The sequence below is a fragment of the Rhinatrema bivittatum genome, chromosome 12 (assembly GCF_901001135.1).
Source record: "Rhinatrema bivittatum chromosome 12, aRhiBiv1.1, whole genome shotgun sequence".
NCBI classification, from domain to species: domain Eukaryota; kingdom Metazoa; phylum Chordata; class Amphibia; order Gymnophiona; family Rhinatrematidae; genus Rhinatrema; species Rhinatrema bivittatum.
Window position 1 is genome coordinate 12,560,947 of NC_042626.1, and position 23,129 is coordinate 12,584,075.

A 23,129-nucleotide genomic window follows, 5' to 3' on the forward strand; every position below is an offset into this window, starting at 1 on the left:
GCCACATGACTGCAGCTTTGGAAACCAACAATGCCTGGAAGATTTGAACCAGTATATGGTAAGGCAGATTCCAATACTAGCTGTGGCTAAGAGAGCAGATGTGAGAACCATCTATCTGGAACGGTTCAGATACAGTTACATCCCACCTGGTCAGATAACCTTTTCAGTGCCTTTTCTGCCTTCATTTCCCACCTGTTGATGTTCATATCAGGAACTCGTTTTTTGCTGTACCATGAAATGACTTACTTCATTAGATGGATATTTTCACAATCCCGTATTGTAGATGATTTTTATTAGGATACTTGCTTTAACAGACCACAGAATAACAGCTGACCTTCCCCTATCCCAAGAATCTGCGTCAGGTAATAATATTTTCATTGTGGTTCGCTTTCTTTATTGAACATGTGCATTGCTATAAAAATAAAACATCCTTTACAAATAGTGCAAGATTTAAGGCAAAATACAGTATTCCCTGTCATTAAGAATGTTACAGAGTTACATTAACATTTTATGCACTCAGTTTGTTAAGTTAACATTCCTGGACAGCACTAAATATGCCAGAATGTGCAGAACAAAACAAAAAAAGAAAAAACTCAGAAAAGAACCTTGTATTAGTATTTAGTGATTAACAGCGGCAAACTACTGAAGCAGCTGTAGCTGGTTAATTAAATGCCCACTACTGGTAAAAGCTTATTACTGCAGATCTCGCTAACAAAAGACTGTCTGACAGAGAAGTACAAGACATTCGGGCTTCCCAAGACAAGAGTGAGACGGGAGCCAGTTCACAGAAATAAACCAGCTGATGGCATTCAAAGGCCTTCACCCTACCCCATTCCCTGCTTTAACCTCACCTTCCCCCGGGGTAGGGGGTTACATTTGTCTAAGCATCAATTCTTTCTTCTTTAAACAAAAACTCTTTGAGTTTTGCAGACTAGTGGCTTGTGTACGAATGCAGTTAACCCTGTGACGGCCACAAAATTTGTGTTCTTTGTTAGCTACGGCCCTCTGCCTCTTGCTATTATACACAAGAGAGAGAGGGACAGGCACTGCGGCACAATTTTGTGATTTTCTGCAGAACCCTCTCGCTCCGCGCCTGTGGACCTTAAACATTTCCAGATAAACGCTGTAGGTACCCGGCTAACTCATTTAAAACCCAAGCCAAAACAGAACTGCCTGCCCCCGAACTGCTGATCATTGATCTCTTGCTGTCTGTGAGATATAGGGAGGCACTCTCTCTACTTGTCAGGATGATCGCTCGTAATCTTTACAACTATGAAGCTCAGAAAGCTCTACAGATTATCTTGTGTATGCTGCTGACATTACAGGATACATACCTTGCACAGTAGGAGTTTACAATACTATGTAGGTATAATATATATGGTTGCAAGAAATGTTGTGATTATATCTGTATGTGGCTATATAAAATTGCACTTTATAAATAAGTATCTAACAAACCAATGACTGACGCCTGCTGGTTAGAATATTGAGCACCAGGAAACTCAAGTTCAAATCTTGCCACTTGCTGTGACCTTACACAAGGTCGCTTCATCTTGTGTGGCTCTGAATGCTCACTTAGCCTGTCAATTTTTTCAATGCAGGGGATTCACCGTACTTGGGTGTAATTTGTTTTATGCCACCCGATTAAGGTGCGATATGTTCAATTTATGTGTAGGGAGGCTAACTGTATAACTTCTTGCATAACTTATGCTTTTCAGAAACGCATAAGGTGCACCCACTTTCAAAGCAAATGGATGCACATAAATTTCCGAATAATACGAATAAACTAACTCGCATGAAGTTAGGCCTGCATGCATACTTTTTAAGATCAAAAAGTGGAGTCATAAATCCCAAATTCTGCCGCCTTGGAACATAAAAATATGCATGAAATTGGGTTATGTGCACAATCCATTGTGCAATTTTATAACAACCCATGCTTTATGTAAGCAAACGGCTTTGAAATTGGCCCCCTAAATCTCTGGCCAGTGGCTTCTTTTCTAGCCTGGGGCACCTCCTTCATGATTCATTGTATTCCCTGGTAGCAGCTGCCCTCGTCCAAGTGAAAGAGCAACGGCGCGAGATGGACCTGGTCTGGATAGGATGAGCTGACCCGCCAAGTTCTTTCCAGATTCTCACTCATTTTGGAGAAGGCTGTCAGAAATGTTTCAGACTCTCCCTTCCTAGTTTGCTTTTTCGGCAGAAATGTATTAGGTTCACCCTATTTCTGTCCCAATAAAACCCGTTAAAAGTGCAGAAAAATTTGATACTTTGTTTTAATTGCCTTCATTGAAATGGATGCGAGGAGACCGATGGCCCCAGAGAGCGAAGTAAGCTTAGCTACAAAAAAACAAAAAACCCACCCCCCTACAAATATTAGCTCCAATCAGGCCATCTTAGTAGGAATTAAAAAAATGCGAGAATGGATCAGTGCGCAGGGGGCACGGCAGGAAATTCCGTGCATATGAGGCTACTCTTACCCCGGCTCAAAGGCAAACTGTAACCCCTGAGGGGTAGGGACCAGGCCTGGTGATTTATTTCATCGCCCCATCTTGACTCCTGCTCAAGGTGACAATGTCACACATCTAAATGTAAACTTAGGTTTGAGGAAAGATTGGGGGGGGGGGGGGGGTATGATCAGCCTTCTGGTTAGGAGCATCTAGGCCTCAAACTAAACTTACAGTTTGTAAGTGACTCAGTGCTGCAGCTGGAATGGCTGCTCCCCAGTCTTCCCTGAGGCACATTTTCCTACTGTGGGTTATTGCTTGCTACTGGAATTCTGCCATCTTCTCGAAGGGACACCCCCCCCCCCCCCCCGCCTCTAAAATGTCTGTTTCCACTTCTACAATAAATACCGAAATGTAAAACCACAGGATGTAATGGCGGCTACAGACCCGAACACCCTCCCCTAGACCCCAGCCCATCTCCAGCTTTATCCCCCCTCCCCAAATCCTCTGTGCCTGCCCCTCGCTTTCTCGTATTCTGATTCTGGGTTTCGCCTCCACCCTTTCCGACGGAAGGTGTCCCATGCATCTGCCTGTGAAGAAATGTTACTCCTGAGTGACCCCCCCTTTACAGTCTCACCCCAGGGAGCCCCTGCACTCTGAAGACCTGTCCTGCCACTCCTCTAGCGTGGGGGTCAGATGTCTTTGCTGGTTAAGTGCAATTAGTCCCGTGTCACCGTTGCTGTCTAATTACTTTTCATATATTCTACACCTCACAATAGCATCTAATACTTTAGGCAGTATCCTTACAATGGAAGTAACTGTCCTTGTGGTTCTGCTGATTAGAAAGAACTGAAAAAAAAAAAAAAAAATCCCTGCGGATCGAACGTGGCACTGGGGTTTGAACGCAGAGGGTGGGCTGCATCACAAGCTCCCGGCAAGAAGCGGGCTCTTCTCGTGGCTTACCGAGGAATCTGGCCAGGTGCTGGGCGGGTCGTGTCCGTGAAGATGCACCTGTGCGTGGATGGAAATTTTCTGCAGCAGAACAGAGGAGGAGAGCGTGAGATGGGCAAGGCACTTCCTTTTTCTTCTCCTTGTATTCGCTCATGATTTAACACAATCCCCATCCCCCACGCCAGACAACATTCGCTGGTGGTACAGGGAAAGCTCCCCGGCCCTGATGGCTGCAGGGATGTCGCCTCCCCTCAAGAGCTGGCAGGGACCACCAGGATCTCGGGAGCTTCTCTTCCCACCCTCTGCAAACGCTCCTGGGACCCGAGCCAGCGGTGTCTCGCCGCACTGCGCCCCTTCCACTAAAGCTTACTTTACATTCACCTAACAATTTCCTCACTCTTCTTTGGATTTTGGCACCATGAGCCTTCATTCACAGGCAGGAATGTAAAATATTAATATTAACACCCCCTGGAGGGTTTCCCTTTGAAAATTGCTTGCCAGACGGGAAGTACAGGGCCATAAGGAACTTTCGGGAAGTGTGCAAAGCACACATGAGCATGGGGGGGGGGGGGAGGTAGGCAGGAACGAAGGAGGGGGGTGGAGGTGCACGAGGGCCTGTTCGAAGACAAAGGGTGTCTGCGGGTGTCTCTTTCTGTATTTGTCATGTAAACAGTTAACTTTTTAAAGGATGTTTACATCCCCGTTCACAACCTGGCTATTTCCCCTCCAGCAGTACAATGATGTTTCTTGGCTGTGGTACGGGCGCACCCTGAGTTCCAGCCTGCAGGGGTCACTGTTGAGCGATGACTGGAGCTTCCCTTCCCCTGGAGGTTGTGAGCACTGCCCTGGAGGATCTGAGCCACAAATGTTAACTCAGGTTCCTTCATATAAGCCAAGGAACTACCCCCAGGAACATTTTTCTACAGGACCTTACTATGACATGAATCTTCCCAAGGTGATTTTTAGCCCATTTTAATTGAATTGAATTTTTTTTTTTTACTTTGCTTTTCATGACTGGTCAGCCGCTTCATAGCGAATTACATTCAGGTACTGTGGCTATTCCCCTGTCCAGCTCACAATCTAAGGGGATCGTTTACTAAAAGGTTTATCCCATTTTGCGTCTATGGCTCACATCCCGCTGCTCTCCTCCACCTACATCACCTGATGCACCCTGAAACCGCAGCTCAGAGGATCGGGCAGCCGCAGTGCAAGGTTTCCCCGCGTGGCTCTGCCAGCCCAGCACTCACTCAGCCCCGCAAAAGCGTCCTGCCAGCGGCTCAGCTTCCAACTCGCCGACACAGGAGGAGCAGAGAGAGGCAGGGAACGCCGAGGCCCGCTTCCTTCCACGGCGCCTCCCATTTCAGCCGGATGGGGACAGGGGTACATTTTGTATTTTCCACGCCAATAAAAGGTAGCAGGGCAGCCAGCCTGAGAGTGCCAGCATGAGAGTGCCAGCCTGAGAGTGCCAGCCTGAGAGTGCCAGCATGAGAGTGCCAGCCTGAGAGTGCCAGCATGAGAGTGCCAGCATGAGAGTGCCAGCGGCCCTGGGCAGAGGGCACGCAGTGACAAAACAGCCATACACATGGATACTGGCAGCAAAGCGCTTAAAAGGAACAGTCCAAACACCCCCACCCCCACAAAACCACCCCTCCCCCGCAGACAAAGGTCGCAGGAGCCCGAGGCTCACCTCCGCAAAGCCCCCGAGGCCTTTTCCACAGGATGGGATTCACACAGGGCCACACTTTGCCCAAGAGTGCAGTGGTAGTGTCTGCATTTCTCACGTCCCCTGCCCCCTCGAAACCCACGCTGCTTTACAAAGGGCATTTCAACCTTCTCAGCTCTCCCCGCAGAAGCTAAAATGCAACACTACAGACAGAGGAAGCCACGTTCACACCAAAAGCCATAATCCGCTGAGGGCAGCACTTTAGGATCGGTGGGATCTTAAGTGGCCCTAAACAGAATAACCAGGCAGGGGTTTTAATCCGACGATCCCTCAGCCTTACCTGAAAATCCCGAATGTAAGTCAGGAAAAAACTGAGGAAGGAGAAGGCCAGGGACCACTCCGACACGGTGCTAACGATGTGCAACGTGAAGCCCTGTAACAAAGCCACAGCACAGTCATCTGTCAGCACTGAAATGATTAACTCAGTAGCCACGGTTCTAATAGCCAGAAAAAACTGGGAGCCCCCGTAGCCCAGGATACCTTCGCATATCAGAAATGCAGATGTCTGTGAGCTGCTGACACTGCACAGGTCCCTCTTCCATGGCGCAAAAGACTAAAATATTTATTTAGAAACATTTATATACCGGTAATTGTGGGGACATCATACCGGTTCACATAATAACTGGAAGCTTGGAAAGTACATTTCAACAGGGAGAGTAACTGGGCGAAGGGATAAACAAGAGGCAGTAAGAAGGAAAGAAACAAGTAAGTCATAACAAGAGGAAAATAAATTTACAATTTACAATTAGTATCTCCTAGGAATGAGGGGAGGGCGAACCTCTGGGGGGGGGGGGGGGGGGGTACGGACTATGACGTTATTCTGTGTAGGCATGGTTGAACAGAAATGTTTTTAGTTTCTTTTTGAATTTGATTGCACAGGGTTCAAGGCGCATGTGGACAGGCAGTGAGTTCCAGAGGGCCGGACCGGCAATAGAGATGGCACGGTCGCGGGTGGAGGAGAGGTGAGCTGTTTTCAGGGATGGAACATGAAGGGTGCCTTTGTTGGTAGATCTGGTGGCTCGGGTGGACAAGGAGGCAGTGAATGAGAGGTCGAGCCAGTTTGAATTGTGGGTGTGGATGGACTTGTGTATTATAGTCAGGGTTTTGTAGTGTATACGGGACAGGATGGGGAGCCAATGTAAGTCCTTGAGGATAGGGGTAACATGGTCGTGTTTACGTGTGTTCGTGATGAGTCTTGCGGTGGCGTTTTGCAATAGTTGGAGGGGTTTTATTGAAGACTGGGGGAGTCCTAAGAGGAGGGCGTTACAGTAATCAAGTTTGGAGGTGAGGGTGGCTTGAATCACTGTGCGGAGGTCATGCGTGTAGAGCAAGGGTCTGAGTTTCTTTAGAACATTGAGTTTGAAGAAGCCAGTTTTGAGGATGGAATTGATGTGGGGTTTCATATTGAGATTGGGATCGAGAAGGACTCCTAGGTCCCTGACAGAGGGTTGAGCAGTAAGGAGGTTCAGTTTAGGGTCGTTGGGCGGGAGGTCACGGAGGTCAAGGGGATGCGAAGAAATGTGGAGGAGTTCTGTTTTATTTGTGTTCAGAGCAAGCTGAAGGTCAGGGAATGAATTATTTTTTCAAAAATTATCAGATGATTGTGTGTGGCATTTTATTTATAACTGTGGGTAACATTTCAGGTCAAAGTCATCTCTGCAGCTATCAGAAAATGCCTATACAGGATGTCAGTGCAGTCGTCAAAAGAAGGCCACAAAATGGAATGGGAAAATTGGGTCTTACCTGCTAATTTTCGTTCTTGTAGTACCACAAATCAGTCCAGACTCCTGGGTTTTGCCTCCCTGCCAGCAGATGGAGACAGAGAAAGTGTCACTGACACTGTACATAACTCAGTGTGCCCCCTGCAATCCCTCAGTATTGACCTGTGCCCAAGCCAAGATGACAGCAACAACCATAAATTTCTAAGCAAACTTCCTCCCCTCCAATGAGCTGGAAGAAGGTGAAGTTGCCCAAAAAGACAACGGAAAACTCGTTTCCCAAATTTAACATAAGTGATCAGCATTAAAAACCTCCAACAACGCCGCACTATACACAAAGCAACAGTACGAGTGGCGGACTCTCCCCCCCGGTAAATGGGCGGATCTCTGGACTGATCTGTGGTACTACAGGAATGAAAATTAGCAGGAAAGAACCAGTTTTCCTTTCCCTGTACATACCAAGATCATTCCAGACTCCTGGGATGTATCTAAGCTCCCCTTAACTCGGGTGGGACCTGGAGAGTTCTGCTCGTAGAACACTCTCACCAGAGCACATGGAAACCGAAGCTCCGACATCCAAGCGATAATGCCTAGCAAAAGTGGGCAACAACTTCCCAGTAGTCACCCAGCAAATTTCATGTGGAGACACCTGATGTGACTCAGCCCAGGAAGTCGCCTGAGAATGCATCAAATGCACCCCTAAGCCCCTCGGCAGCAGGTGCCCTTTAGAAAAGTAAGTCGACTTGATTGCTTCCTTCAGCCACTGCACAATTGTAGCCTTAGATGCCTTACTCCCCTTCTTCGGACCATGCCATGATACAAAGAGGTGATCCAATCTATGAAAATCATAAGTGACCTTTAGATACCTCAATAATGCATGCCTCCCATCTAAGAGCCTAAGCTCCCCCATGTGAGGCGTAGAGGGATCCAAATCCAAAAAAGCTGGAAGCTCCACTGTCTAAGATGGAACGCTGAGACTACCTCAGGCAGAAAAGAAGGCATCATGCATAAATATACCCCGAATCAGACATCTGTAGGAAGGGATCACGACTCAATAGCGCATGTAGCTCCAAAATTCTCCTGGCTGAACAAATAGCCACCAAGAAAACCACTTGAAGAGTCGTCCTTAACCGTAGCTCTCTTTAGTGGTTCAAACCGAGCCTGACACAATTCTCTAAGGACTAGATTCAGGTTCCAAGACAGACAGATGTTCCGCGCTTGAGGACGCAAGTTCTTAACTCCCCGAAGGAACCGTATAAAATCCGGATATGCAGACAGAGGATACCCTTGCACCTTATCCCGGAGACAACCCAATGTTGCTACATGGACTCTCAGAGAGTTCAAGGCCAGTCCCTAGACCAGAACCTTTCTGTAGAAAAGCCAAAAATATGTGACACCATAGCCTGACACATAGCCTGCACTCCGTCAACAGCAGACCAGGACTCGAAGATCCTTCAAATTTGCACATATGTCAAGGATAAAGAAGGTCGCCTAGCCTGCAATAAGGTGGAAATAATTGTTTCAGAATATCCTCTCCGTCTCAGTCGTCTCTTCTCAGAAGCGAAGCCGTGAGACAGAAGTGAGCCGCCTGACCCGAAAATATTGGGCCCTGGTAGCCACACTGCCCTCTGTCCGGCGAGGCTTGCATCAGTGGTGACCATTACCCAATTCCACAGCACGCTCGAGACTGGTGCGAGTAAACCACCACGAAAGACTGTCCATGGCTTCCCCCTCTAATGGAAGAGGAAGAATAAACTCTTCCAATAACGGATTCCAGCGGGATAGGAGAGCCCCCTGCAGAGGACGCATGCGTGTGAACGCCCGATGCATTACTTCCAATGTCGATGCCATAGAACCCAGACCTGTCAACAGTCCCAGACCCTGGGCACCGAAAGCTCTAGCGGAAGCCTAATCTGACTCTGCAATTTCAGCAGTCTCTCTCCGTGAGAAACCCTCTCTCCACCAGAGCGTTTAACTGAACTCCCAGATAGTCCAGAGTTTGAAAGAGGACTAAATGGCTCGTTGCTAGGTTCACCACCCACCCTAGGGACTTCAAGCTCATCGGTACCTTTTGCACTGATTGTTTACAGAGGTCCTCTGATTTCGCACGAATGAGCCAGTCGTCCAGATGTGGATGCAGCAACACCCCCTCCTTTCTGCAATGCAGCTGCCTCCTCCACCATCACCATGAAGAAGGTACGTGGGGCCGTCACCAGCCAAAGGGCAGGGTTCGAAACTGAAAATGTTCCCTTAGGAACATGAACCTCAGGAATTTGGTGCTCCGGACTGAGAGCCACATTTACCTTCTTTAAATCCAATCTTTTTGGGTGGGGTCTGGTGAACATCAGGGGGAGGGAGAGAGAGAGAGAGCGAGAGAGCGCCTCTTTATAAGGCTCAGCCTGACCACTGTAAGAGGGCACTTTGATTCGGGGTGAGTTTTCGGGAGGTGGGTTGGGATTGGGGGGGAGGTGACAGACATATTCAGAGGTATTCATTGTAAAAGTGACATCAGTAAAGAACTTTAGACCTCATAGGCGATGAAAATTCTAACAAGAGGAACTGATTTGTATCCTGCAGTCTCTGCTGGCTGCACTGTACAAATCAACTCCTTTTCATCACTTATAAGGTCTAAAATTCTTTAATAATGTCAATTTTGCAATGAATACCATTGAACGTTTCTCTAAGACCACCTCCCGAAAACTCACTCTGCATCAAAGTACCCCCTTACAATGGTCAGGCTGAGCCTTATAAAGAGGCGCTGCCTCTCCCTCTCTCTCCTCCCCTCCCCGCTGATGTTCACCAGACCCCCACCCAAAGAGATACTGGATTTAGAGAAGGTAAATGCGGCTCTCAGGCCGGAGCACCAGATTCCTGAGGTTCATGTTCCTAAGACTGCGGCAGATCTGGGGAACGGGACAGCGGTACCGAGGGGAAAACCAGAGGAAGGCATGAAAAGATTTCCTCACCGCTAAAAACGCAAAAAAAAAAAAAAGCCACTACGTGACAAATCTTTCTTTTATACTGAGCAGAGCGTCTGGCCTCAGTCTGAAAGGCTGGTATTATAATGAATACGCGCCATGGGGGCGCGGGGGAGGGGAGCGCGGCCAGGGCCACCCACCCTACAATGATACGTTTGGAACTTTTCTCCCGCTCTGCCAGGGACGGTGACTTTTAAACTGCCACCCGGGCGCACACGTACACGCAGCCATTTTATAACGCACGCGCGTGCGTATATGCGCGCGTGTTGTAAAATGCGTAAGCGAGGGGGGATTATATAAGGGACGCGCGCCGACATCAGAGCGAGTTTTCCAAGCTGATTCCCACTTCGCCCAGACTGAGGATGGAACTTCCAAACCCCTCTAGTTTTATAGCCACCCCCCCTCCCCCCGTTAGTCCTGACCCTTAAAACTCCGCCGCCGGGCCTAAATCTTTTTTATTTTACTACTTACACGTCCTCCATACCAGAAGTAAATTTGCGCGGCAGGGGACCCTGGCACACGCTTGTGTTGCATGAAGTATTTGCGCGCACATTATTTTGGCCAGGCCCCGGCCTGACCACGCCCAGACCAGGCCTACGCTCCGCCCCATCTCAGAAACTTCTTCAGTTGTGCGCGCGGCGGGAGATAACGCCCGCGCCGGCCCGACCGGCGCGCGCGTGTCTCCCGCTTTTGGCGCGCCCGGGGGGGGCCTTTAAAAATCTCTCCCCCAGCAGAGGTCGGGGGTTAACATGGAAAGAAGGCCGGGTCGTACCTTTTCCTGAGGGCTCCAGTGCAGCTTCTTTGCCAGATCCGTCCCATGGAGCTCGCTGTACAGAAGGACCGAGGAGAAGAACACTGGAGAGAGCCGTTAAGGAAACATTCACAGCCTGCGTTATTACCTGGCACTTCTGAGCTTAGGTATTTACAACCAACGAAGCTTGAGGAACGTAAATAAAATAAATATGGAAATGCAACGTGAATTCAGGGGTCCGTTTCCCACCACGCGGCTGGGGCAGGTCCTGCCTTCCGTGCCTCACCCTAGGCAAACACAAATTTTACCACAATATAAATTATATATTTTAAACCCTCTGGGACACTTTTTTATTTTCTTCCAAAGGAAAAGATCCCTCGCAGCAAAGCAGAGTATTAAGCTGATGATATCATCATTCATTAACCAGGTATTTATTTATTTAAAAGATTTGTTGCCCCCCCCCCTTTACCAATGAATATTCAGGGCGGAGTACAAAGTATGAACTAAACCATAACAGCCAGGCCTGAATTTAAATCCAGGCCTACTAGGCCTATGCCTAGGTTGGCAAAATTTAGGAGGTGTCAAATTTCCTGCCCCTTCTGCACCTCCACCCCCACCCTTCCACCTTGCAATCCTGCCCTTCCTGCTGCCGCCTCTCCCCCAGACCTCAGCTCCAGCAGAAATCCTCAACATACTCCTCCAAGCATGGGTGCCTAAGCTGAGGGAGAAGCTTGCACATTTAGTCCAGTTAGTGGATAAGCCTACCCAGGAGGCCGGGCACATTTTAGATGCAATATTCTGCAGTTCTGATTTCAAAGTGCATGTTTCTAAGCCCAGAGTAGAGGAAGTTATATGGTCCGACCATAACCTAATTATATTTTATTTACATATTCAGAATAATGTTAATGGAAAAATGTTTGAGCTACAAGAGTGAAACATGGCCCAGTTAATGAGAACAGTTTAGAGAGAAATGGATAGACGCAATTCCGAATGTTAATGACATTAGTATGTCATGTGAGGAACTGGTGGATCTGTGGCACGCGTCATTGTCTTATTCCTTTACTTAGGGAACAGCCACTGCTATTAATTGCATCAGTAGCATGGGATCTTCTTAGTGCTTGGGTAATTGCCAGGTTCTTGTGGCCTGGTTTTGGCCTCTGTTGGAAACAGGATGCTGGGCTTGATGGACCCTTGGTCTGACCCAGCATGGCAATTTCTTATGTTCTTTTGTTCTTATGTCTGGGGTTTACGACTCCTTAGTCCCTCCCTGAGAAGAATAGGTAAAGTGAGACGTGCAAGTCGGCCCCTTGGTTTTCTGCTCAAATTTCGAAGAGCTGAGAGGCTGGGGCGTAAGGAGAAGGATGAGGATTCCAAAAAGGCATATAGAGAATTGATGCAGGAATATAAAGCAAAAAGTGAATACCTCAAAGATAAGCTTCAATTGGCAATTAATTGTCGTTGTTCACTACTGTGAAACTGTTAACCACAACACAGCCTCCCCAAATGGATAAGGCGCCCATTCGTTAGTAAACAAATTAGTGTCCAAAATGCAGTGGCATCTTTCATCCTTTGCCTATTAATCCTGCTGTGATAGCAGCTGAGGTAGTAATGGGGGACTGGACTCCCTTTGAACCTGTACTGACGTTGTATTAATATTCCCCTCTCACCACAATCCAAGTTCCTCAATAAAGAATCAAATAGAGAAAGAAACAACAATTATGTGTTATGTGCTTTTCGAAACCCAAAGTGGTGAGCATCTAACACGTCCTTCCTTTCTCTTCAAATACCCCTCCAGGTGAAATAACACACTTTTCTCAAGAAGTTTTGCGAGAGTTGGCAAATTAGATATTGAGCGATAGTTGCCTACTTCAGAAAAAGACTTATTTAAGTCTTTAATCGTAGGTCTAACTGTAGCCTTTTTTTAATAATTGAGGCACACACCCTTCCCAAGTGACCTATTCACGATCTGATTCACCTCCACTTCTATGAATTAAGTAATCAGATTGAACGGGCATGGATCTAAAGGGGATGTAATGGATCTTATAGATGAGACTATAAAATGTGCAGCCAAGCCGCACATTTTACTTTCAGAAATTAGCGCCTACCCAAAGGTTGGCGTTAATTTCTGCTGGCACCGGGAAAGTGCACAAAAAAGCAGTAAAAACTGCTTTTCTGTGCACCCTCCAACTTAATATCATGGCGATATTAAGTCGGAGGTCCCAAAAGTTAAAAATAATCAAAAATTAAAAAAAAAACATTTAAAATCGGCCCATGGCTCGCGGGTTGAAAACCGGACGCTCAATTTTGCCAGCATCTGGTTTCCAAACCCGTGGCTGTCAGCGGGATTGAGAACCGACGCCGGCAAAATTGAGCGTCGGCTGTCAAACTCGCTGACAGCCGCCGTTCCTGACAAAAAAGAGGCGCTAGGGACGCGCTAGTGTCCCTAGCGCCTCTTTTTACCGTGGGCCCTAATTTGAATAATTTTGTTTTCTGAATCGCGCGCACAGGAGAGTGGCCTGTAAGATAGGCAATAAATAAATAAATAAATAAATAAATAAATAAATAAAGCCTGCGCTCACAGGCACCGCCCCCTCTGGGCTTCCATGCAGGGGGGGCAGGGTCGGTGAGCACAGGTCGCCACGTTCACTCTGCTTTGAAGATCATCGCTGGAGCCAAGTTCTGGGGCATTGTATCTTAGATGTTTGCCAGGTGTGGGGGCAATGTGGTACCAGACCTGAACTTGTGCCTAGGAGCGGTGGCCGAACAAATCGGTCCCAGATAACAAACATCCAATAAATGCACTAAACATACAATGACAACTTAGAAAAAAATATAAAGCATGATATAATAAAACATAAGAATACAAATAATACAAAAACGTAATGGTGGATTCCTATAAATCAATCGCAGTCCTAATTCAAGCCCTATAACTCATGCAATGCTGTTTAAATCAGCACCAGTCAATGCACTCAAGGAAAACCTCAAAATGAGACAGATAGGACAGGTTGCCCTTGAAATGCCAGGGGGCATTTCCCATTTCCCAGGGAAGGATACTGCTCACCATGCTGAGTCCACACCAGAGAAGCACCAGGAACCTCACCCAGAAGATCCGCTTGCTATGAACGTGCGGCTGCATCTTGTGAGAGAGGACAGTCTGCACGCCGATGTAAAACGCCCCCAGCCCGAAGCTCAGCACGGCTCCCAGCACGTGCAGATGGATGAAAACGATTTTCTGAGGACAGGACGGGGAGAGGGATAAGACACGACCATGCCCAGTCCCGCCAGAATCCGCTCAATGCAATCAACCAAAATCAAAGCCACCCCCACACGCTTGGGATTTTAAGCAACAGAAGCTTAGACAATGCAGCTGTCAACCTGCTACTGTACCTCCTTCCATTCTGTCTCTCCTTAACCTTCTGTGCACTTTGGCTCCATCTATTCAACTTTCCCGAGAGTACCTGGCTGTAGAATAAGCACTCTCACCCACTCTCGCTCCCTTCCCGAATCTCTCCCCCTTTGCCCTCCTCCTCCCGGCTCTCTCTCCTTTCCCCCCCGCCATCTCTGCCTTTTCCTTTCTGTCTTCTCTCTCCTCTTCCCATTGCTGTGGTTTTTCCCCATCTTCCAGCTCTCCAGCCCTGCATGGCCCTCGCCGCCGCTGGGCTGAGTAGGGAGATATCACGACGGGATATGGGAGAGAAGATAAGAATACGATCTTCTTCAGGATCTGCAGTCTTCACCCTGAATGAGAGCAGACACCACCCCCACCTCCTGAGGCTGAGAGACTGGAGGCAGCTCCTGAATGCAGCTACCTCCCAAGTTACCATTGTGCTGCTTATTTCTAGCCTGTTTTCCAAAAACAAATGTACAGATAATATTAATAATAATAATAATAATAATATTGGCTCCAAGAATGAATAGCTGTCAAATGCACAAGCTACACCACAACCAAACACAGAAACTGCTGAGAGTAAGAGAATCAGAAGGAAAGGACAGCAGAGGCCGGAAAGGCTGAATTAATTGATCTTGGGCCTTTTTAATACAGATCAGGCACCAGGGCTTCATCAACAGCTACTTAAAGCCCCTGACAGGCAGACTGGGGAAAGAGCCGTGAATCCAGACAGTGACCCCCCTCTCCCTTACCACTGGCGGGAGCTCGAGTCAGTCCCTGATCTCAAACTTATAGACAGTAAGCTCTTCTGGGAAGGGACACTAAAGCCACGGGAATTAGCTGTACCAACGCTGCTGCTGCTGCTGCTGCTGCTGCCACCGACAGAGGGCAATTGTCAAAAGCCATTTACCGGGTAAACACGGAGTTATCCGGAAATCCCCCTCATGGACCCCGCCAAGAAGTGAAAGGAGGGGTTTGCTTGTACTTTTTCGCTGGATTAAGGGGAGGGCGTTCCCAGGGCCACGGCCGAGGCGGGATTAGGATGCAGCGGGCATGCATTCCACTGCTAAACGCACGGGAGCCGCCTCACAGCCAAACTTAGCCTGCGTGGAACACGAGCACAGAGCCCATGGGATTTTGTTTGAAAGGGAGCGAACGCGGGGACTTTTCCCCTTTGAAAGGCTGTACAAAGTCCCCCGGGTGCTAAAAGTACCTGCGGCCTCTGCACCGGGGTGGGGCTGTTAAGAAAACTCCCCCTCCCCCCCCCCACCCATTAAAAAAAAAATCATTAGTACCGTTAACACCAACCTGAAAATTGGCCACGATACAAAGGCCAAAGCAGCTTATCATCCCCAGGGCGAAGCCGGCCTTGTTCCACCTGGCGATGCTGACGTCCAGAGGGTTCAGCGCTTCCACCTGCTTGTAGCGAACAAACATGGTGACAACACCTGGAACAGAACAGGGCACACGGGCAGTAACGTTTCCGTCTACACAGGGAGAGGTAACCCCCCTCCCCCAGGACTACTGGCGGGGGCTGGAATTTTCTGCTCCTGCATCAGTGCTGTTAGATGAGTGGGGTGTCCTCTGCCCCGGTGCAAATCGGGCGTGCTGTTAAAAGGAGAACTGCCATCCACCAGGGGCAGAAAACTATGGGGCAGTGCAAGAAGAGAGCTGCCAGAACACGCGGGCATTCAGCAATGACTTTTTCCACTCGTTTGGGGCATTTTGGGATGCGCTTTCAGAGCCAATCCGGTTAAACATGGAGAGAGCCCTTGCAATGCACGAGGACAGACCCAACTACTACTTATTATTGCACAACAATTTCATGCTAAGACCTCCCAGAGCCTGGTTTATGAAGGGTTATTCCAGGCTAAGGGACAATGCCCTCAATAAACCGGTTTCTCACGTCCGTTTCACTATAGCAGCGGGCAAAAGGACAAACATTCAGACGATACAAAAAGAAAAAGAGAATCCTTACCTAAAAAAGTGGAAATGTTCAACATGACCCCGAAGAGACATCGTTCAGGGGGCACTGATCCCGTGTCACTGGAAAGCAAAGATCACAGGGAGGGCGTGAGCGGGGCGCTCCTCGTCCTAAACGCGCAGAACCCTTCTCGTGCGGACGCGAGGAAATCCACAGATCCAGAAAGTCCGGGGTGAGGACAGAGGATCCCTTCTTCCAAGGAAGTGTCGGCATGGGAGGGGGCTTTGTGGCGAGACCAGAGATCAAAGCAGGGAGGGGGGGGGTGTACGCGGGCGGATGACATGAGCCGTCTCAGACGGTTTCTAGAATCCAGGTATTTTCTACGCTAATAAAGGTTCAGAGGGTAAAATTCCCCCCATAATACACATCAATAGGGTCACAGTGGCTATTAATTAATCCCACAAAGGGGGGGGGGGCGAAGTCCTTAATAAATCTAACTCCTGTCGCCCATTTGTTTCTAGAATACAATGAATGCTCCTCGCTGATCATTAAAACTGCCATCAGGAAGTAGCAGCGATTGGGGAGCGAAAAGTCATCCTTTGCTATTATCATCATTTTGGCCATTTGCTCCAGCTCCTTTGGGCTTTCAGCTCAATCAGGGCTCCAGCGCCATGGCTCTTCATTCCCTTCTGCCCCCCCCCCCCCCCCCCCCATTTCCAACCTCCCTCCCTGCTCAGGCTCAACCACTGCAATGATAATCCTTCGGCCGGGAGCCACAGACCACAGCTCCCTCCTAGCATTCTCACTGCGTGTGACCATGAGGTGTCACTCTTAACGCAGTGGCTGGTAGTCCTCCTCCCCATCCCCCGGCCTGTCTGAACGGCAGGAGCCGGGCTGATGTCTGGCCCGGCAGCCTGCGGTGCTATTATCAAGTCATGCAGGCTGGACCCTGCGAAAGTGACCTTTAGTTGCACCTTGATGTCGTTCCAGCTGATGAGGGGGCAGCACTGACAGGCTGCCAGCTTTCACTGCCACCACGAAAGGGTCTTACCCACCTGATATAGGGCACCAAGAGGTCCACGTCCTTCACGAGCACTGCAGTAACGTAGGAGAAGATGAACGTGGCCGCAGACCAGACAACCAGAGCCGAGGGGAAAAAGCACAGGCCCTGCTGGAACCACCACATGGCCAAGCATAAAGGCGCGGAGCCCGTCTCGCCCCTTCCAAGCCGGAGCTGGGACACAAGAGAGAGAGAGAGAGAGAGAAAGAACAGGAGTTTCTGAGTATAAAATCTCCTGGGACTGCCACCAAGGGCCCTGGATTGCCAGAGTGCAAAGCAGAGGCTCTTGCCAGCCAGTAAGGCACAGCTCAGATCTGTGCAGCAGGGCTAACTCCTCACCTCAGCGGCTATTCCTCGTCCCAGAGCCGAGAGCCTGCCTGCCAGTGGAGAAAAGAGCTTTCGGTTTCAGCCAGGGCACATGATCGAGAGCCGTGATTTGCACAGGAAGCTGCACATTACACCATAGCCCCTCCGCCGTTCCAAAGGTGCAGGAAGAGACTTCCTCTGTGCAGATCCGCCCGAGCTGGATAGCAGAAGGACGGAAGTACCAGCTGCCTCTTTCCAGACGGACAGGCCCCACTTGTTTGGGTACAGACAGATAGATTTTTTAAGCGTGCTTTATTTATACAAAGACTTCAAATGCTCGTGTTAGTTATTTCTGTACCCGTGTACCTTTAGCAAATTTTCAAAAAGAAAGAAGCCGTGTACTTTAGCCCAGCTGAGGTGCCAGAGGAATTCTGATTAATTTAATCCACGTGTGGTTTTCTCTTCCTCTCCCTAAACATATTCCCCAGGAACGCCTGTTTGCAAAGCTGCTAAACAGAGCTGTGGTGGGGAAGATCTAGGAGTGATTTTCACAGCTAGGTCCCTTTAAAAAAAATGTTCTCTCGCTGGTATTCCTGATCACTTTCCCATCCTGGCGTTTTCTTCCCTGCCCTGCATCTTTGGCACAGGAACAGAAATGTTATTTCATTCAGAAATGCAGGGTGGAGTAGGGGAGGGGTTTGGACTTCGGCCCAGACCTTTTGGATTTTAAAAAGCAGGTGTGTAAATTTTCACAAAAAAAAATCAGCAAGCACGTTTCAGCAGTGGCGCTTGTGCCGCGGAGATTTGGCGGGATGGTTTTCGGGTCCCTCGGGGGAAGGCGGGCACTTTCTTCTCGTGCGCCGTGCGTCTGCTTCAAATTACCGGGGTTAAAGCGTGCGAAGGGATTTCAAAATGAAATGAAAACGCCGCCCACGTTGCCTCTCCTTCGGCCTAAACCAGCCACGTTTTTTTCCCTCCCCTTTGGATAAAAGTACGCGCGCAGTTTGCTTTTGCCTGCCCTGGGATGGCCAGTCCCCAGACCAGTTTTTACCGTGGATGAAACGCCTGTTCGCCCGTGCAGAAGTTTCCTCACCCATGAGCAGTCATAATCCTCTCTCCTCCCACGCACACCCCTGCCATTTTGAGTTCTGTGTGCCTGATGGGGGGCTCCCGTCATGAGTTTTCAGCAACTCGCTCTGACTAGGTTTCTTTATGTGCCAAGATCAATCAATCCTCGACCCACCAGTAAGACCGCAGGCGACACAGGCGAGACCCTGCAGTTGATGAAGTTACGGAGCTGACCTTTCTTCACCCATCCTTCTCCTTCTGGGCGTCTGTGTCCGCTCTGGTTTCCAAGCTGAGGACAGCCGTGTGCCCGAGCCGCCAACTGCCGAGGTCCTACCTTACAGATTTTAAGGTTGCACTCGAGAATGTCCTTCACTCTGAGGTGTGGTCTTCCTTGTGACCTGGGTCCACTTTTCAGCTGGGCCGAAGGGCATTGGTTTGAGGATTTGGGTGACCTCCATCTTTCTGTCGTGGCCCTGCTCACGGAAGCTGAGCTTTCACCGGCATTCCCTCTGCACTAGACTTTCCCTTCTGGACATGCTGTCTCGCCTTCTCACGTTGGAGGCGGATCTCAGCGGGCGGGGATGGAACTGCTTGAGTTGCCTGAAGCGCCTGTGACAGAGCAGCCGGGGAACCTCATCCATATGGTAGTGTGGCCACTACTGCTGCCTGGTACAAGCTGATCTCAGTGGGCAGCCTCACCCCTCTTTTATGACATAGACCAGAGGTGGCAAAACTGGTCCACCAGCTTCTAAAACAATAGTAAAACAAGGTGGGACCCTCCATGAAACTAAGAATCGGCAGATTTAAAACAAATCATAGAGAGTACTTTTGCACTAGCACGCTGCCAGGTTGTGGAACCTGTTGTCAGAGAACGTGCTGAAGGCGATGAGCGTAGCGGGATTTAAAAGAAGTCTGGGCAAGTTCCTGGAAGAAAAATCCACAGCGTGTAATGAGCCAGGAAGATTAGCTATTGCTAACCCTGGGAGTAACAAGAAATAGATCTACTTTATGCCTTCAAGGCAGGCTCACTATTGTCGGAGCCAGAATGCTGGGCTTGATGGACCTTGGTCTGGCCCAGAGTGGCAACTTCTAATGTTCTTTCTCCAGCCGGCTGAGGCACAAAAAATTAGTATTATACCTGGCCTTCTAAATCCAGGCTGAGCTGCTGCACACATCATTGAAGGTCTGATGTCACAGCACAGCATGAAGGCTGACACTTCGGGCCTCCGATGGCGATACTTTTCATTTTTGCCCAGGCATTCTGGCACCGGCCCATTTTCCCCTCACTGCAGCCTGGAGGAAGCTGGAAAGCCAGCCGGAGGCAGCAGGAGCAGGAGCAGAAGGGGGTCTGCTGCAGGGTGAGCTGCTCCCCGAACCTGCCATCACTGCTGAAGGTCTGCTGTAGCTCCATAACCTGGTGCTGCCTGGGAACAGCCACAGGAGGTAGGGAACCAGGATACTTAAGAGAGAGACTCTCTCTCTCTCTCACCACTGCCAGCAGACTAATCCTTAGGCTTGACCAGGTGAGGGGGAGAGCCTTTTCTTTTTGCCCAGTCAAGCACTGTGGGACAAGAGAGAAGAGAACATGGGGAACAAGAGGGTAAAAGAGGGGGCTGGGGGAAGGGAGAGACAGAGAGGAGGGTTTGATCACTATGGGAAGGGGGTACAGTGCAGATCGGGTGCTGGATAGCGGGTGTGAGGGACAGGCGTGGAGGTTGTTCCCTTGAAAAAGGGAAACATTACAAATAAGGAGGCACATTTTTACTGTTATTTTCATCAACCTTTATTTCAGAACTGTATTATAAATTGTCTTGAGTCTTATCTGCAATTATATTATTGTGCATATGTCAGTAATGAAAGCAAAAGAAGACAATCCGTAATACAAACTGAAGAAAATCTGCTGTATTACAAATTATTTGCACTCTTTATTTCAGTGCTGAAATGCACACAACCATAAAACTGCATTACAATATAATTATATAGTAGACTGAAGAAAATTTGCAATACAGCTTTGAAGAAAATAGCAGTTAAGCTGTGCCCATTTTGTTTCTCACTTTCTCCAGGGACCAGCCCTCCTGCGAGCTTTCTAAAAGGAGCTCCAAGGGATCAGCCCACCCCACGCCCACAGCTTCTGGTATAGACATGGCCCAGTTTAAAAAAAGGTTTGCCCAGTCCTGCCACAGACAATGACAAAGGAAAAGTTTGCCTTGGCAACACACTGTATGACCTCTCTGCTGCCCGCTAGGACACAGAGGTCCAACTAATCATAATCTATTGGAGGTTCTAACTGCCCATCAGGTTAGGCTGGATGAGACTTGAGATAAGAGCTTTTTATGTTGTCTTGGCTGTTATGCTGGAATGAGCTCCCTGATGAGGTTAGGCAGACTGAGGACTATTTAACATTCCGGAACAGGTAAAGGCTTAATCTTGACCAATAATGTAAGTTTTGTGATTTTAAGTCTTATTGACTTATGTATTTGTAGTTTGCTTTATGTTGCTTTAACGTGGCTTTATGTATTTTTTTCTAACCTGCTGAGTACTGCAGGCTATACATTTTTTTTGAATAGATTGTCAACGTTGGCAGTGCTGGAAAGAATACTTCCGAGATAACTGAATTTTTCAGTTGCATTCTAGTTGGGTGTTCTCAATCAAAACTGTAGGCTTAACAGAGGGCTTGGAGGCAACTGGCTAGTTCCCGATCCCCTTTTTTTTTTTGGCTGATAATGAGCCCGAAGCATCTAGTTGCTTAGGTGACCCGGTCTATGATAACCCAGATGTCCACCAGTGAGTGGGCTACTAATACGTAGACATCTTGAAACAATAAATTCCTGACCAATCATTCTACAGGGTGGCCCATGGAAAAGTACCAGTGCCATGCAGGCAGGCTACTTTTCCATGGGCCACCCTGTACCACCTTGGAGCGAGCCTGAAGACCTCTCGGGTTAAGCAGTCCTCTTCCTGATCGTGACTGGATGTAAACTCCTCGATCAGAGAACAGAGTGCCGGGCTCCAGTACTCAGCCTTATTTTGTGACATTTGAGACTGAGAAAGAATAAGAGAATTAACCGCATTCCTGCGTCGCATCAAAAGACTATGGAGGAGATAGTAGCAGGATGGAAAGTAAGGCCGACTTTCCAACTCTCAATATTATGAAGCTAAGTAAATCAGGGTAAAATTTTCCACAGAAAAAAAAATTCATGATCAAGGGAAGAAGGTTCAGAGAAAATATGAGGAGATACTTCTGTACTAAGAGAGTGGCAGAGGCAGTGGAAACATAAACTGTGACAGAATTCAAGCTTGCAGGGGGCAGAAATAAAAACAAAAACAAAACAGTACTAGGAACGAGTTTAGGAGGTTGCAGTATTGCAAATAACCCACCCTTCAGGCCTCCAGAGCAGAAGCAAAGGAATGGACGATAAGGAGAAAACAAGGATACCTGGGGGAAATCAGCAGGCTACAACTCCCCAGAAACTAAACGGACCAATGCCGGCAGGACGCTAATGGCCAGATACCATCCTAGCAAGGCCGCAGGGACCTGGGTTGCTGGAGAACAGCCTGACTAGCGTGGAAAGCTGTTTAGATTATTACAAAGCTTGGGGACATGAGGGCTGGCACAGCATGGGTGTTGGATTAAGTATGGGACCGTGCACGCATCTATCCAAGATGAGATGAGAACGAGTGACCAAGCTTCTATGACTGATACAGCTTAGCAGAGTAGACCAGAGTTACATTGTCAGGCTTGGGCTTTATCTGCTGTTATCTACTACAGTGCTAGATCTCTAAGAAAGTTTCACATCTCCGTGTGAAGTTTTCTTGGACAGATCTCTCTATAGATAGTAATAGAAAGTAGGAGTAGAGCACAGATGAAAGGAAGATAGGTGGAGGCACATATGGTTCCAATAAAAGGTGTAAAAACGTTCCCAGAGCTCCTCTCGGCCTGGTTTCTGCCGCGGCCTCTTATGTTGGGTGGGGGTGGGGCAGATCAGCTGGCTCCAGTGCTGCCTTTGCAGCCTCTTGCATGCACTAGGGATAAAGCAGGACTGGCTCTGCCTGGCCTCCGGTAACCCTAGCGCTGAGCAGAGAGGACCGAAAAAGCAGAACGGGAGCGCGGGCTTAGCCGGAGGACGCGAGACCCTCGCCTGTGCAGCGCTGGCGGTCCGAGAACCCTTGAGAGACTCCTTCCCACCCGTCAGGGCCCCCTCTAACCCTATTTCACCCCCCAACCCACCACGCTGCGGTCCCTTCCCACCTGCTCCGGCGCAGTCCTGCGTCACGCTACCTGCGTCTCCCCCTGCCACGCCCCCCGCCAGCACCCGCCAGCACGCGCCAGCCTGGCAGCCATCTTTGGTTTGGGCAAAGGCCCCTAACCCGAGGTGCGGGGGGACTTAAAAACAGGAAATCCTAGGGGCTATATACAATACACCAGTGGCCACCACTCCCACTTTGAATTTATTGGGCAATAATACTGAAGTTCCATGATTTGTAAAAACCATGTTGCCACACGGCGACGTTTCAAGTAACCGGTTACTAAATCTGGTTGTCCCTATTTAAACTTGTTTTTTTCTTCCAGACGCTGCCTCCCCGTGCCCCTGAGGTAGTCACCGTTTTAAGGCTGCTGGCTCTATTGTGGGAGGGAGAGGGGGGGGTCGGGTCATCCTTGCCCGAATCAAACATGGCGGCCGGGAGGGTCCTTCGTGTCCCGTCACGTGACGACCCCGTCCCTCCCCTTCACTTGCGGCGACTGGAGCGGAGCGACAGAGCTGCTGCTGCCGGGAGGAGCTCAGGTGGGAGTCCGTCTGTTCCCCTCCGCCGCAGCTCGAG

General features: G+C 49.0%; 2 protein-coding genes across 5 annotated transcripts in view; one reads left to right on the forward strand and one right to left on the reverse strand.

Moving 5' to 3' along the window:
- Positions 1-365: 365 nt before the first annotated feature.
- On the reverse strand, positions 366-22,602 carry DRAM2 (DNA damage regulated autophagy modulator 2). 2 transcript variants are annotated; one of them, XM_029573282.1, is made up of 8 exons: positions 22,558-22,602; positions 16,930-17,108; positions 15,929-15,996; positions 15,259-15,398; positions 13,617-13,794; positions 10,584-10,666; positions 5,396-5,488; positions 366-3,473 (listed from the first exon to the last, which is right to left on the reverse strand). In XM_029573282.1, the coding sequence occupies exons 2-8, from the start codon at positions 17,058-17,060 to the stop codon at positions 3,363-3,365; spliced, it is 804 nt and encodes a 267-aa protein (XP_029429142.1). In that variant the 5' UTR covers positions 17,061-17,108; positions 22,558-22,602; the 3' UTR covers positions 366-3,362. The 2 variants fall into 2 exon arrangements, with proteins under 2 accessions (XP_029429142.1, XP_029429141.1); XM_029573281.1 differs by lacking the exon at positions 22,558-22,602 and adding an exon at positions 17,274-22,505.
- A 368-nt stretch (positions 22,603-22,970) lies between these two features.
- CEPT1 (choline/ethanolamine phosphotransferase 1) overlaps positions 22,971-23,129 on the forward strand; it is a 28,117-nt gene continuing 27,958 nt past the window's right edge. Inside the window, exon 1 of one of the 3 annotated variants that reach the window (XM_029573279.1) lies at positions 22,971-23,092. The gene's annotated coding sequence lies outside the window, so the exon portion shown is untranslated. The remainder of the gene's footprint in view (positions 23,093-23,129) is intronic. The other 2 variants (XM_029573277.1, XM_029573278.1) reach the window with 2 other exon arrangements.

What these genes read in the sequence shown, in the direction of transcription:
- DRAM2 (XM_029573282.1), bottom strand. Translation starts at nt 17,060, where the DNA reads ATGTGGTGGTTCCAGCAGGGCCTGTGCTTTTTCCCCTCGGCTCTGGTT. An exon ending in GTATCGTGGCCAATTTTCAG is followed by an intron (nt 13,795 to 15,258) that starts GTTGGTGTTAAC and finishes TCCTGTCCTCAG; the next exon opens with AAAATCGTTTTCATCCATCT. An exon ending in TGGACTCAGCATGGTGAGCA is followed by an intron (nt 10,667 to 13,616) that starts GTATCCTTCCCT and finishes GGCTCTCTCCAG; the next exon opens with TGTTCTTCTCCTCGGTCCTT.